The sequence below is a fragment of the Talpa europaea genome (assembly GCF_964194135.1).
Source record: "Talpa europaea genome assembly, chromosome: 1".
Taxonomy (NCBI): Eukaryota; Metazoa; Chordata; class Mammalia; order Eulipotyphla; family Talpidae; genus Talpa; species Talpa europaea.
This window is the reverse complement of record NC_140073.1, coordinates 104,546,392-104,563,561: the sequence shown is the minus strand read 5'-3', so window position 1 is coordinate 104,563,561 and position 17,170 is coordinate 104,546,392. Positions and strand designations below refer to the sequence as shown.

Genomic DNA, 17,170 nt, shown 5'->3' with positions numbered 1-17,170 from the left:
TATATTAGATGCTAAAAAGCGTTAGTGTCTTCTGTACCTCTAGTAATCAGATTTTTATCTGGGGATGTTTTATAAAACACTGATGAAACTATCCTTTTTTTCCCTAGACATTACGTGCTGCTGGAAAAACCTACATGATATTTTTTGTCCTGGTGATTTTCTTGGGCTCTTTTTATTTGGTAAATTTGATCCTGGCTGTGGTGGCCATGGCTTATGAGGAACAGAATCAGGCCACATTGGAAGAGGCAGAACAGAAAGAGGCAGAATTTCAGCAGATGCTTGAACAGCTTAAAAAGCAACAGGAAGAAGCTCAGGTACTGAGTGATAATAGACAAAGCTTATTTGCTGTTTTTGTTATTATTTAGCTTGAAGTAAAAATAATGTCATATCATGACTTCTCATTTGGTATATAGGTATTGTCATTAGAAAGGGAAAACTATTCAAACCTAAAATTGTTTCTGAAGTTGGAGTCCAAGGAACTGTTACCTTATATGAGGAAGTTAATTGGAGGTAGAAAACACATTCGGGATAAGGTTAACTATGCAACTGTCTCATGAAACCTCAGGGGAATCTGATTCTCAGTTTAATGTGGAGAAGATACAGAACCGTATTTCCAACTAAATTTTTCATCCCTAAATTATTACATTTGAGATTTCATTGTTAAGTGAACTCAAATATTAACAAGAAACTTTGATACCTTCTCTTACCTATTTTTGGCATTCATATAGCACAGAAGGTGTTTGATGCATCCCCTACTAGGATCAGGAAGTCAGCTGCTATTAGATTATAACTGGAAATTCTCATTAATGTTAAAGAATGTTTGAGTTTAATGGCAAGGTGGCTTGGTTATTCATGTTTTGAGGAGAAAAAAAAATCCGGACAACAGTATTTGATTAAAAAAAATCTTCTAAATTGGTGAAAATCCTGGGAAGACATAGTAAAATCTTATTGGTATCCCTGGACTCAGCCCCATATCCTCCCTTCATGAAGACTGCAGAGAAAAATCCCCTTTGCACTATAATTTGAAGTTTCAAGGCAGTAAACTAAGAACCTTTTGGGGCTTTCCTCCTTTCTTTCCCATTTCCTAGTATCTCAGCACATTAGTACCAGACATTCATGCTTTGAAATTATTGTTACGTTTGCCATCTTATCAGCTGCTTCAGAAGGAAAAGCAAATAGTAAATTAAGTTTTCCATAAAAATTTGGGGTAAAATTGGAACAGGTATAGTTAATGTCTTATTTTAAATGGGATTTTAAAGCAGAATTTTATGTTTAAGATGCAGTATTATCGTGAGTATAGTCATGTGGTTTCATTTTCCTAAGATCACAAATACAATGAATTACAGAGCATTTTTGAGTCATACAGAAATGGTGTTAAGAAGAAAATGTTATTCCCTGTGTAAATACGAAATATATGATTATTTGTTAAAAGAGAAATTGAGCAAGCCGGTTGTGAAGATATCACTGTTAGTATAACTAGGCATGATGTTGGCCAAATCATACAGCTGGGTATAAACAGGTACACAACATGAGAGGTGACAGGAAACATCTGCCTTTGAAAGAATCGGTAAATCTCTGGAAGTGGAACAAGTGACAGAAGTGAGTTGACGAGTGACACAGAAAATGTTTTGTGATGGGGGTTATCTTTGTTGCCTTAGAAATATGTGTTGGCTTTTGAGTTATTCCAACTGTTATTCAGAATAGGTAGGGAAATCACATCTTATACAAAACAAATTCTGGAAGTGATTTAAATGAACGTGAATTTCTGGATGATGAATATTATCACTACTTCCTTTGTTTCTAATGACAAACAAGTCAATGAATAATTGGTACTATGTGCTATATTCTATTTATATACCATGTTTTCACCAAACATTTATGGAAAAGAGAATTAAAAATTCTATTTGGATAAAAAGGAATATATTTATTTATTCCTTCAAAAAATGGTATATATTTTGTATCTCCTATTTATCAAGGGTAAGGTAGCTATATTTAATTGCTACAGATAAGCAGATAAGAGCTTCATTTATTCACTGTTTTACATAAACAGTCATATTTAGAAAGGGTCCTTAATCTTTTTTCATTTTTTATCATTGTGATTAGAAGTGATACTGATGTTCAAAAATTCATAAAAATCCAGTTATCTCACTACATGCAATCCTATAAATATCCAAATCTTAAATTAATGTTTCATTAATGCTAGGCATTATCTTATAAGAAGTCTTAGACATGGGTTTCTATAAATGAATAGAGAATTCAGTATAAATTAATATCTGTGTTACATTTTATGTATAGCTTAGCCCAACATATACATTTAGTGCTATTTTGAATACTACCCATCCCTGAGGTCATGTTAATCCTAGAGAATTTATTTCATAGGGCTTTTGGTTTTAAACACTTTTAAAAAGAAGGAAATTAGTTGAGATGAGATTCAGAATGGAAGCTACTTTGAAGAGTTTGCCTCTCCTCAAGGAGCAGGAAACACCAAGCACAAAATAGTGTTATCAAAACATAATTTACATAATTCTTTACTACAATATGTCTTCCCTATAGACCATTCTGACACATGGTCTTTTATGGGATTTTCAAAGGCCAAGTTTTTGAGTATGTTTTGTCCTCCTCCACCCCATCTTAGTGTCTAAGACAACCGACAGCAGGATGCCTTTTTCCATTTTTTTTTCACCAAACATTTATGAAGTGCTTGTTGTGTCAGATCACCTACTTTTTTTTAATTCAATCTGCATAAAAAAACATGACAAAATTCCTATCTAGTCTGTAGTCTAGTGGAGAAGACAGAACAAAATGGTAAATAAACCAGAGTTGTTTGTATTTAGTAACAACAAATGTAAAGACTTATAGCAATATTCTTCTAATTTGATCATTCCACTTCATGATTACATTAAAAACAGGAATATACTTAATAAGAATTCAACTTTGATAAGCACTATATTGTTGTTTCATATCCTCTCTAGTCCTAGTTAGAGCATCCCCAGTCTAAAACTACGATTCAAATAAGTGAGAATACAAAACATTTGCCATAATTCCCTTCACAACTGGCTGTGTTTCATGAGTAAATACAGAAATTTAAAATGTTTAAATATACTTAGCAGTGAGGTATGGAAAGAAAATGTTTAAGTATTCTCATAATACTCTGAATTGTTATTTCAGGTACTTATTGATTGAGAAATGATAACAAACTATTAATTTATCATAGTAATTAATTTGTAAACATTTAAAAATATAAAACTTAAAGGGCCATGTAGTAAATTAATCATGTTTTTCTCTGGGATTAACATGACCTCCAGTATTAGCATTAGTAATAACTGTCATTCCCATGAAGGAAGAGGAAAAACTAGCATTCCCCACTACTTTCATCTACAGATAAAGTCAGACACTTTAAATACTTTGAACTCACAAAAAAGGAAAATAAAGTATTTCTTGTCCTAGATTTAGAGTGAAAAACTGTCACTCACTTGCTCAAAATCACATGTGGGAGGAATAAATTTATGGATGAAACTGAATAGTAAACAGACCAGTGACAACCAGTAAACGATCATTCGCTTTACAAGTATAAAAGACAATTTTTTTTTAAGAGCACAATTCTCCCTGAAGTGAAGCTAAACAATTTTTTTTTAAATAAAAAAGACTCTAGGAGATGAGTCAAACCAGACTTTTCTTGTGTTAATGCATAGGTTAGCATGTTGTGTTATACTATTAAAAATTAAATGTCAGGCCTCCTTGGTGGCGCAAGGGGTTAAGCACAGCACTGTGAAGCTATCTAAGCCTCCGCAGCATAAGTTCGATCCCCGGCCAGCCAGGGAGCTACCCACATGGTGCAGTAGACCTCTCCTGTCTTGCCCACTGCTCCCTTCAGCAGTGAATTTCAGTCAGTCTGCCTGTTCTGTTCCCCACTCTGTCTCTGGTGAGTCCGCTCACACACACACACCCCTTGCACCTCTAGCCTGTACCCCAGTTCTTGTATGCATAAATAAATAAATCTAAATAAATAAAATTACATGTCATTATCAAGTAAACTCTCCTATAGTAAAATGTAATGAAACAGCCAGAAAACACACTTTCATATAGTTAGTAGTCTTTCATAGTTCACATGGTCAGTCATCTTTACTTGCAAAATATATAACATAATCAACTCTTTCCAAAGTTATATGTTCTAAATGGTGCCTTGCTTTGTTTTAAACAGGCAGTTGCAGCAGCATCAGCTGCTTCAAGAGATTTCAGTGGAATAGGTGGGTTAGGAGAGCTCTTAGAAAGTTCTTCAGAAGCATCAAAGTTAAGCTCCAAAAGTGCTAAAGAGTGGAGGAACCGAAGGAAGAAAAGAAGGCAGAGGGAGCATCTTGAAGTAAACAACAGAGGAGAGGAAGACAGGTTTCCCAAATCTGAATCTGAAGATAGTGTCAAGAGAAGAAGCTTCCTTTTCTCCATGGATGGAAACCGACTGACTAGTGACAAGAAATTCTGCTCGCCTCATCAGGTGAGGTTTTCTAGTAAGTGCTCTAGTTTGTTTAGTCAGGCTACTGCTTGTTAATTGCTGTATTTTGTTTTGGTACATTTTTGTAATATCTGAATTAAATGACATACAAGGAACTAAAAGATAAGTAACTACTTAAGTTTTAATGATAAATTGTCTTTAAAGAGGGCTTTTACTAAACTATTAATACCTTTTAATTTAAGGTAATAAGCATAAAAAATTGCACTAATTTGAGACCATCGTGACAAAATGTGTGTTCATATTTCAATTCCAAATTAGTTCTGTGACCTTAGTTGACTCATTACTTTATAGTTGTGAAGAATGAAGCAATATACAGAAAACCTAAATGACAAATAGCAAAATCCTATATAAGTTAAAATGGACCAATGAATTCCAAATAAGGGAAACTAAAAACTTTTGTGTAGTTTTAAATGCTCACAAAGGTATATACATATTAGCAATATCTATAGAACATATTTATGTCTTCAAAAACAGTATTTTTCCATCATTGTGCTCAAATAAAAACTTATGGCATAGCTCAATAAACACATATTTGTTGGGGCCTTTCTGGTGGCCTAGGGGTCAATTCTAAGAGCTCTCACTGCTACAGCCTGAGTTTGATCCCTCACCTCCCAACCCCCGCCCCAATTCACACACAAAGCACCCTCCTGTCTCTCCTGCTGCTCTCCTCAGCAGTATATTTCAGTAGATCTGTCTGCCCTGCTCCCCAGTCTGTCTCTGATGAACCCTCTCACCCCCTGTACCTCTGACCTACACCCCAGTTCTTCTATGCAAATAATAATAATAACAATACCACTACTACTACTACTAATAATAATAAAGTAAACTATGGGCTTCCCTGGTGGCACAACGGGTTAAGACGCAACCTATGAAGTTATCCGCAGCCACTGCAGCACAAGTTCAATCCCTGGCCAGGGAGCTACCCACATGGTGCAGCAGACCTGTCCTGATTTGCCCACTGCTCCCCTCAGCAGTGTATTTCAGTCAGTCTGCCTGTTCTGTTCCCTACTCTGTCTCTGGTGAATCCTCTTACACCTCCACACCTCTGGCCTGTACCCCAATTCTTGTATGCATAAATAAACAAGTATCTTTAAAAAAATAAAGTAAAAAAAAAAGTAAAATAAAATGGGATTTTCTATTTTAAAATAAATAAACATATTAATTGATCACCTGCTCTGTGGCAGAAATACTTCTAGATGATAAAAGTACCTCAATAAATACCATTCACTCACCTCATGGAATTTTATAATAAAGAAGGAGGCAATGAACAAGATAAATAAGTTACAGATTGCTGAAAAGTAGTAAGTGTTATCAGAAAAATAAATAAAATGGAATGGAAAAGGGGGGTCGGAGTGCTAACTTGAGGTAAAATTTCTAGGGTGATTTGGGAAATCCTCACTATAAAGTAAACATTTCAACAAAGATTTAGAGGAGGTGAGGGAAGAGGCAATCTCATGGAGGAGCATTCCAGGCTCATGGAAGAGCAAGTGTAAGGACCTGATGCAGTTACATGCCTGGAATGCTCAAGGAGCAGCTGGGAGAGCTGTGCTGGGTGTACCACAAAGAGGCATGAGCAAAGGGGAGTTAGTTAACAGCCAGAGTTTGAGTTCTAAAAACAGAATCGGTATATGTTTTATGTAGTTCATTTTATATTTGTAGATAAAGAGGTAGTGAGACAGATGAGAGAGAAAGCTAGAGAGAGAGAAGGGAGGAGGAAGAGTCATCAGATAGACAAAGTGACAGCAGAAGCTTCAAAAGTAAAGAAATATTAATCAGCATAGATACTCTTATATCCCAGTAAAAACAGGAACAAGGCATTTACACAACTCACAAGCGAAATGCGATGGAAACACTACAGTTTCTGAATATGTAAACAAAAAGGACTCTGATAGGAAAAAGGATAAGTGAAGTGTGGGGAAGAAGCGTACAGGAAATACAGTTTATAACATATACCTCAAGGCAAGGAAGCCATTAAACTATGGGTACCCTACTTTCTATTAACATAAATTTAAATGTTATTTTACCTTTATTAAATTATTTTATTTTAAATCCATAATGCATGCATGTTTATTTAATTATTTTAATTATTTTAATCCAGAAATTTTTATAACTATAACCAAGCACAGTTGTTAACTTATTTAAGACACTGATAAAATATGTACATTCAATCTGAAATGTTAAGTATTTCCAGCAGATACTCATTTTATGTGTTTCAACTATAACATCTAATTCTTAGCATCATCTTCCGTCTTGACTTTTCCTAATCCACTTGTAATTCAATCCCTACACTCAGGGAATTAGTTCTTACAGACCCAATCCCTTATCAAGGAAAAAATTCCCACTTACCTTCTTGGAACAAGGTTGGAAAAAAGATACCTAGAATTTATGATTCTACATATCTGAGGCAAACAAAGATGGCCTCTTGCTCCTTAAAGCATAAAGCTTGTTTTCCCTAGAGAAAGAGCTATCACAGCTGTGGGTATTCCCTCCACTTGGCTGCATCTTCTAGTGTGTTATTTTTGGTTTATTTTCCCTGAATACTATTTTTGTTATCTTCTTTTTCAGTCTCTGTTGCCTTGAAAGCTGTGCTCACACCCATTATTATACTTTCCAAAGAGTGAATAGAAGTTTCAAATAAACTCAAAGATCTGGAACGCCTCTGAAAATACCCAACATAAAAACATGTATTAATGTACCAGACACATTATGGATATACAGATATACCACATGCTCCCAACTAATACTGTGTAGGCAGAATTTTAGTTTCCAGAGTTTCCAAACATAGATATTTAATATGATTACACTGAATCATCAGAGCTGCTAATGTAAGGAATAGTATTCCGTTAAGCATAGGGTGAGGTCTGCCTGCTGTAGGATCACCTGGAATGTGTATGAATTTTTAGATTCCAGAGTCTTACCCCCTACTTACTGAGCCCAAATCAAAAAAAGTGGGACCTAAAAATACACACATGAAGTTATGAAACACAAGTCTGAACATAACCAGCATTATACTGAAAATTTAAATTGAGTCTGAGGAAGATTAAAAATATTAACATTCTTTATTCCTGGGGGTTGTATTAATGTCTGGTTTATTATTCACTTTGATGGCTGAGAATCAGTTTAACTACTGTCTGACATTAGACAAACCTGTTGTGCAAACCAAGGGTCACATTGACACAGTCTCAGGATGGACAAACTGAACACTCAATATATCTGATAGATAATGTAACCAAATTCAAAGCAATAGTACATTTCTTAATGAATGATCTTTCCAGAACATCACCAAGACAGAGGGTAACAAAGAGAATTCTGGTACTTTTATGGCTGGGGAAAACCATAAAAATCAAGCTAAAATTGGGGCCTAAGAAAATTAGCATGACATAATTAGGTAGAGGGACCAAAAATACATTGGATGGAGTCTGCCTTACCAGCAAAACTAGAGGAGACTGTTAGTTGGTATTGCTAGTTTAAAATCCATTCAAAATATGAAAGGACTTCATACTAAATTTACATTTTCCAGTTCTGGAAACTGCTAACTTGATTTAATTTTGAATGTATGTATTCGAAAAAGTGTTTTTGAACCATCCAGCTCCTTTTAATAAAATTAAAGTGGGATTAGAAGAATAAGCTGTCTTCGCATCACCTTCTGGTAAAGTCACATATAAATGTGTTGCTTTTTTAAGCTAGTGCTAAATTTTCAATAAAAACAGTGACATAACAGCAATTTAGGAAATCTCTGTTGTGTTGCTATGACATATATTCTCTCATATAAGGTGAATCATTAGCAGCCATTTGGAAAACTGTTAGCTAATTTGGAAGACAGCTTCATAGGTAAGCTTCATGACTTTTATTCCCACCTGGAGAGAGACAAGTAGATTCAGGAAAAGAGTAAAACTTACTTCCTTTTAAAAATCCCAAAGAAGAGAACAGAGAGAAATGGTTTCATTTTAAAATTTTTTCCAGAAGTAAAATATTTGATTTAAATATTTTAAATTTGAACGAAGTCTTACTTGAGTTGCAAATTATTTTCTAAGTTGCATGCCCTTTGGATCACAGCATTTGGAAATAAAAGCCACTTACGGTTGTTTAACTATCACTCCCACCAAAAAGAATCACTCATCCCCAGCATCATGTGCTGCCCCTATTATATCATGATACCAAAACCCCCCTCACAAGAATACAGTGAAGATGAAATGAAACAGCTGTGCACTTAGTAAGTTGTAAGCCAGGACTCTTATTCAGAAAAACACCTTTATACTTAAATTTAGATTTGATAAAGTTTGTCTTTAACGAAAATTACAGAACATGTGTTCTCTGTAATTTAATTACCTGTGTTTAAGAACATGACTATTCTATCACAAAGGAACATGGGTCCTTCAATGTTAAGACTGATTAAAAAACTGTGTTTCCCCTACCCCATTTCTTTCTTGATGTCTCCTCAGTCTCTGTTAAGTATCCGAGGCTCTCTGTTTTCCCCAAGACGCAATAGCAAAACAAGCATTTTCAGCTTCAGAGGTCGGGCTAAGGATGTCGGTTCTGAAAATGACTTTGCTGATGATGAGCACAGTACATTTGAAGACAGCGAGAGCAGGAGAGACTCACTGTTTGTGCCACACAGACACGGAGAGCGACGCAACAGTAACGTTAGTCAGGCCAGTATGTCATCCAGGATGGTGCCAGGGCTTCCAGCAAATGGGAAGATGCACAGCACTGTGGATTGCAATGGTGTGGTTTCCTTGGTGGGTGGACCATCAGCTCTAACCTCACCTACTGGACAACTTCTGCCAGAGGTGATAATAGATAAGTTAGCTACTACTAACATACCAAATTGAAATAATCAGCCTGGGCAATTTAGCCTATTCTGTTATCCTGCTTCCCCAAAATGAACATCTTAAAAATAATATATGATTAATTAATTGGAGAACTGTTAGAGCCAGCTGAATTGTACAGGACCATTAACCTCTAAATACTTTAGACTAAAAGAGCCCAAGTTTTAGAATCTGGGGTAAATTATATATCTGTAAATCCAGTAGACCTATTATTGCAAAATAATGGACACTTTCTCAATCAAATAATTACTATAGATGTATTTTTACCCAGAATTTTATGTTTATTCATATGAAATATATATTAAAATTAAATATTGCAATGACAAATACATTGCTAATGGGTAGTTCTATTTTAAAGTGATTCTAAAATAAAATGCATTGATTTCTTATAAGATGGCATATAGAAATAATTTTTTAAATCTCAGGAAAGCACACACATTTCATTGTACATCTGTGTTGGTGCATTGAAAAATTTGGCCCATATTTGTCAATACTGTCAGTATAACCTCAAAGAAAATAATTTATCTGTGGGGATATATGATTCCATTATTTGTTTTGGAGGACAACTGATCTTATTATTAATCATTGAGATGTACTGAAAATAAGTTGCATTTGAATGAAATGAAAAAATAAATTCCTTTAGCATACTTATGAAAGTTTCCCAGAAAACTCCAACAGGCTAATTAAAATATTTCTCTAACATAATTGCCCTGTACAAGTATATCCAACCAGTGGTTTGTAGTTAAAGGGGCATCATCAGTGATACTTTATAAATTGAAAATGTAACAATATTTGATTATTATTTGAAAACTCTTACTTGGAAAAATTGCATGTAGCATGATTTTCCAAAGAAATGCTACATGGTGTTATATTTTTCATTGAAAGGGTGGTTTGAGCCATCAGTATTTGGTTTGCAGGGCACTACCACTGAAACAGAAATCAGAAAGAGAAGGCTAAGTTCTTATCAGATTTCAATGGAAATGCTGGAAGATTCTTCTGGAAGACAAAGAGCAATGAGCATAGCCAGCATCTTGACCAACACAATGGAGGGTAAGAAGCAGGCCATGGGATAGTTTTCTTGATTGTATACTTTGTAGAACTATTTTTTCTTCAATCCCCAAAGATTGAACTGTATAACATTTAAGTATTTGGAATACATTTTACCACATTAATTACAAATAATAATACTGTCCTTAATTCTTTTTGACTCCTGTCTACAGAGTGTTATTTCAGTGAGGATTTATCCTCATGTTACATTCTCCTTAAACAATTAGAGTGACTTTTTAAGTCTTGGTAAGTAGAAGTGTAAGGAAACATCTTTCAAGCTTTAGTCTGTTTTCTAGGCATGGAGATGTTGATGGGTTGGGAAAGGATTATGAATGAGCTGGACAAATCAAAACCTGAGATCCACTTCAACATGGAGCCTAAAAAAACTCTCTCCTTCATCTTCCACATACATAGAAACCATTGCATTCCTCCAAATAACTGACAATTTGCCTCATAGGCATGGACAGCTGCTATTATTTCTCCCTTGTTCACTGATTAAACCAATCTCCACTTCTTGAAGTTTGGAGAGATAATATACTACTGATGCAATTTTATGTCAATTTTATCAGTCACAAGTAGCTTATGTTCTTTAAAAGACATCATTTATATGCTGTATTTTGTTCTACTGGTGCACTGGAATATCCAAACAGTCACATAATTATTATTTTATAACAGCTTTACCCATTAGAATTGTTACTAACATTTTTATATTAGGTAAAAGATATGAGTAAAAGATATGAGTAAAAATAAATAATATATATGAATAACAAGTAGATTTGAGTTTAAATCTACACTGAAAAAAAGGACATACTACATTCTTATTGTGTGCAAAGTCAATGCTGATGCTGAAACAATCAGAAGAGAAAATGAGTAATACACATTAATAAGGATCACAACTTTATGCAGTGTTGTTAAAAAGGTGCTTTCAAAAGAATAATTTTAGTACATTTAATATTTCTGTAAAACTTACTTAAAAATTCTGTTTTGATAAACATCCCCTCCCTAGTTTCTTATTTTGAAGCAAAATATTAAATTCAAAGTGTTCGTTGAATTAAAAGAGAACAGAAGTCTATTTATTTTAATGAACATTTTATGAAAATAATTACTGGGATTTTTCCTAAAGTGTGATAAGCTTGGTAACATGAACTTCTACCCTAAGTAGATGCATCAATTTTATCAAATCATGTATAATCTATAGCAACAAAAATTCATGTTTATTGTTACTTACTCCTCCTCATTTTCTCCTTAGAACTTGAAGAATCCAGACAAAAATGTCCACCATGCTGGTATAGATTTGCCAATGTGTTTTTGATCTGGGACTGCTGTGATCCATGGTTAAAAGTGAAGCATCTGGTGAATTTAATTGTTATGGATCCATTTGTTGATCTTGCCATTACTATTTGTATTGTCTTAAACACCCTCTTTATGGCCATGGAGCACTACCCAATGACTGGTCAATTCAGTAGTGTGTTGACTGTAGGAAACCTGGTAAGTTCATTTGAATGTTACTTATTTCCTTTGACCGGGGTTAGGGAAAATAGACCAAAGAAGAAATCCATTTGTGTTGTGTGTAACCCAAAAAATATTTCCTCTTTCTTCATAGGCAGAAACATCTAAAGAATTTAATAGGGTATCTCAGTGACAAGGTCTAAAATTCAATTAGCATGAAGCTGATTGTTTAGACCAATGTCCTTGCTGATTGGTCATGATGTCTTATCAATTGTAAATACATTAAAATATTTATTGCCATTCTTGCAGGAAGTACAGATCCAAAGAAACCATAAGATCTAACTGGCTTCACAAACATTCAATTTAACACACCTAGACTCTGAAGAAGGCATGCTCATTGAAGAAAATACAAAGATAAATTTCTTTACAAAAGAGGAATTATCTTATAAAATCCCTCAATAGTATTCACACAAAGAAGAAATAGTTGGTAAAGATTATTTGTAATTTAGTCATACCTCTGGGTTCAGTTACTTGAGTATGCATCTATATATGGGTATGCTGACATGGACATTCCCTCCTAAATCTGTAAGAAGTTGAAATGGATGGACAGATATAAAAAAGGATTTACATAAATAATCAAGACATTCTCTTTTTGCACAAGGCAGAAACTAGCTTAAGAGGAGAATAAAAACATACAACTCATGGAATGGAAAACAATCAAACTACTAAGCCATATAAAGGGTAATTTTGCAATTGGGCTTTAGTAAATGCTTTAACCACCAAAGGCTTGAATGTAGCCCAAAGGTACACTGCCTCTATGTATCTAGATCAGGTACTCAACCATAGCTCATTGGTTTTACATCCTGTAATGTCTTCACTGGGAAAAAAAGACTCCTCGTGTCTATTCAAAAACCTCTTTGAACTCCATTCAAAGACTATCATGATAGGACAGTTTGGCACAGCCTGGCTAGGTGTTCACTTCCGGTTTAATCAGCCTTGGCAGTGAGTGGAATCATGTGAAAACAAGGCAAACCCAAAGACTCACAGAAGTATAAAAGCAATTCCAACAAAAGGGGGAAAGAGAATACTGGGCAGATAATTGCATAAATCTCTACCTCAGTATGTGAACACAACCTTACTGCATTTTTTCATTTAATGATGCATGACGCAGATTGAGATATTTTTTATCTTTGATGCTTGAGATACTGAGGTTTTTTCAGCTTGTCCTTGAACTTTTCAATTACTCTCTCTCTGCCTCTTTTTCTGGACTTCTTTTCATATGTCTGTTAGGGCTATGTTTTCACTCAATGTTTTTATATACACATCAAACTCTGTGAATTACCTACTTTTGTGATCTGAGCTATGTTTACTCCTGCATTTCCAACTCTTACTAATTATTTCTCAAGGATAATTTTAAAAACAGTAGTCACAGCTGAAAGATCACCTCTCCCACAGTTCATTGAAAGTCCTGATAATGTATTTCAATCTTGTTTTACCTCTGGTAGTGGCCTTTTTATTTTCTTTTGCTTTTCTTACATATAATTTGAGCTGAAGACCATTATTTCCTCTTTCAAGGTATCTCTTTATTAATTCTATAACTAACATTAAAGTAATATTTCTAGTACTAGGCAATCAGTATCCTTTCACCTCACTGAAGTATTTATTTAGAATTCAACATTTCTATCTTGGTTTTCAAGACTCCCTATTTGATTTCACCCTCCCCATACCACCTTATGTCCACTGTTTCCTAATCAGCCACCATTAACCTTGTCAAAATACCACACAAATGTTTTATTTTACATGTGGGAAAATATTTTCTGTTCTCTACATTCATGTTTAGAGTGTTCTGATTCCAAAACACACCATCTTAATTCTTCAAGCTCCCATTCCAGCCTCATGTTACCTAATTACACTTAGCCCATGTTAAACACTCTCTTCTTGATTTCTAGTGCATTTATGAATAAAACATGGTTGATTATTAGTCATTTTCTTTGTCTGTCCCAATTACTGGTTTTCAAGTTCATTATAAATTACTTGATGACCGAGATCATGTCCCATTATTCGTGTATACTTCTCACAGTGTTTATATGGTTGTGCTTAATAAATAACCAACCTATAGTTTGCTATGAAAAAGGGCTGCTCTAGGTAGGATTTTTTTGTGAAATAACAAAGGTTTCAAAGTCAAGGGGAATTAATTTGACCTCATTGTCAATGTTTACTAATAATGTAGCATCTGGGCAAGACTGATAAAAAAAAAAATCCAAGCTTTTGTTTTTTTGTTATTGAAATGAATACAGTAATGCCCATTGCCCAGAGTTGTGAAGGTCAAATGAGGTGATGTGAAAACACTTAGCACTGTGCCTGGTATCTAGCATGTGCTCAATAAACAATTTCCTTCCTCTTATGTATGCCATTAACCTTTCTTTTAAATACTGATGGAAAATAGTTATATGCTAGTTCTTGTTTTTTTCCCAGGCTATTAGATAATTAGGGAAGTTGGACAAGCAAAATGAAATTTTGGAAATTTTCCAGAGTGAAGCAGGAAATTGAGTCTTTATAGAACTTTAATGTTGAAGCAGTTGAGTAAGAAAATACGGAATAAGACAGGTTGGATTAGAGGATGATCAAATGGAAAAACACTGAACTGAAGCACCATGTCTAGGTCAAAGTCCAAGAGTTTATGCTATATACCTGGATGGTTCTGAAAAAATCATTTCTATCTTTGGGCCTGTTTTCTTTCTTTCTTTCTTTTTTTTAAGATTTATTTATTTATATAAGCACTGAGTACAGTCAGAAGCACAGGAGAGTGAGAGAATTCACCAGAGTCAGAGTGGGGAGCAGAACAGGCAGACTGACGAAGTACACTGCTGAGGGGAGCAGCAGGCACGGCAGGAGAGGTCTGCGCACCATGTGGGGCCCTCACTGGTGGCCAGGTATCAAACCAGCACTGCAGAGGCTGCGGGCAGCTTCGCAGCCCAGCGCTCAACCGCTGTGCCACCGGGGAGGCCCTGGGCCTGTTTTCCTATGAAAACAATGTATTAGACTGTATGACTTCATGTTCCTGCTTTTTATAGCTTAATGAATAGAAACAGAGATGATGAGTTTGGGAGACCACTGACTGGCAGATTGCATAGAACCACTAGTAACTTGAGATTAGTGTTGAAAAAACAAGGTTCATCAAAATAGAGAGTGTACATGACAGGGAACAAACTTATGTTAACACATCTAATCATAAGTGTGGGAGATGTACAGACTATTTCTATTAGCTAAAAGTTCAATCATCCTCCTCATCATCATCATCTTAAACCTATAAAGCATTTCATAGTTTAATTTCTCATAAAACATTTTATTGCTACTTCTAACAACATTGATATTTCCATATTTGAAAAATAATGTACATATAATAACATACATTTACATAGCATATATAGATAAGAAGGAAATATCAAACAGATGCTCTGTACATATAATGCTTTATAAATATTTTCCTTTCTACAAAATAATATGTATGTTATTATATATACATGATATTATTATATGTGTGTTATATAGTATATATAATATATAATAGTATATTATAATGTGTTATGATAGTATATATGTGTATTATATATACATATATACACATAACATATATATGAAGAGACAGAATATTCTTTATATCATGTGTACTATATTATATACTTTAGATGGCTATATCAGACATGTTGTGGGAAGTTTATAGTTTGCTCATTCAAATAAAGTTAAATTTTTTATGGTTTACTTTATTATGGCCCAAATAACTGCATACTGTCTTATAAATAAGGACATAAAGGTTTTGGTTGAATTGATCACAAAAGAATTTTCCATGAAGGAGTGGTGGAAGTTTCTGTCTTCACTTGGATCAACTGCCCCTTTTGCAACCTTTTTCTAGAACATATAAAAATTTCGTGAATTCTTAGCTTATTGAATTGACCAAATTTAAATACAAGAGACTCAAATTCTATTTTGTTTCTAAGATTCTCTGTCTTGATTTTGGTTTTCATTTTGTTTTGTTTTAACCATTATAAAACCCTTGTGGCCACCCTAGGGATTCTATAGATAAGAAAACTTTCACCATTCATGGTAGATTGGACAATCTCTTCATCATACAAACATTTCCAACTAACTGTAACTCTTTCTTCAGGGAATATAGATAGAAATTTGTAGCTCCTAGACTAATTACTTTTCTTACTGTAACATTCATGGTAATCAGTGAAATTCCCTTATTTTGCTAGACCCAGAGAGAACTCAGAACATGGCACCTGTTTTTATATCTAATACACTATTTGCAAATGAAAGCCTAAAGAAACACAATTAACAAATCTATTTTAATTAAGTGGTAAAGGAGATGAATTCAAAATCTCAGGAAAGGAACATGATAACTCTTTGAAAAAAAAAATTGCCTTTGCCTACTAAAAGATAGAACTTGGGAGTCATATGGTAGAACTCACTTGGAAGGCCTCTAGCATCAATGCAGGAGTATTAAAAATGTGTATCCAAAAGGTCTGGAAATAATAAATCTAAAATCATTAAAACAAGATGCTGGTTGTAATAGAGCAAAAGGCAACTATAGTTACATCAGATCCTTTACAAAGAAATAGAATATAAGTCTGCATAGCAAACTGATCAATATGTAAGCTTTAGCCTTCAGAATAAACGTTTCTCATTTTAATGTCTATAAACAGAACTTTCCTCTCCAAGTAAATACCAACAGAAAAATCTTTCCATCACCAAATTGAGACTCTACTCCCTAACATGTGATCATTCCATTCCCTCTGAACTTATCTCCTCATTTAAGACTGGGTTAGGGAGCCTATAAATTCATTGTCCAAAAGAAATGCATTAACATAAATGAATTAGGCTTATGCAATCTCAGGTTTGTATATGTTAATTACTATTATGTTTTCAAAGCCTAGACAATATTCACCTATAAGTAGGTGCTCAGCCAGTTTTTGTGAATGAACTAATGATTAAAGAAATATTAATCCAAAGGTTTAAAAGATAAAAAGCTTCTGTATGAGACACGATATAATTAAGGTTAAGTTTAAACAATAAATATTAAATGTTTCGTATCTTGTCCTTAAAAATATTTTGTGATACAGAAATTTCAAAGACAGTTGAATGAATGTTTATAAACCATACATTAGCATTTTTAACTATACATGTCATTATGTATATAATCCCATCTATCCAGAAGTTGCCAGTTCTTTTTGTTTCTGGCATGCCTTGATTTTTTTTTTTAAACATTTTCTTTTTTTTTTTTTAAGATTTATTTTTATTTATTCATACAAGCACTGGGTACAGTCAGAAGCAC

General features: G+C 34.1%; 1 protein-coding gene across 1 annotated transcript in view; it reads left to right on the top strand.

Annotated features, from left to right (window-relative positions):
* LOC311168398 (sodium channel protein type 3 subunit alpha-like) overlaps window positions 1-17,170 on the top strand; it is a gene marked incomplete at its 5' end in the record, with an annotated part of 77,709 nt that overhangs the window by 24,504 nt on the left and 36,035 nt on the right. The window contains 5 exon segments of the mRNA XM_084229818.1: window positions 108-314; window positions 4,202-4,492; window positions 8,953-9,330; window positions 10,257-10,389; window positions 11,636-11,874. Coding sequence (XP_084085944.1) covers window positions 108-314; window positions 4,202-4,492; window positions 8,953-9,330; window positions 10,257-10,389; window positions 11,636-11,874 — 1,248 coding nt within the window.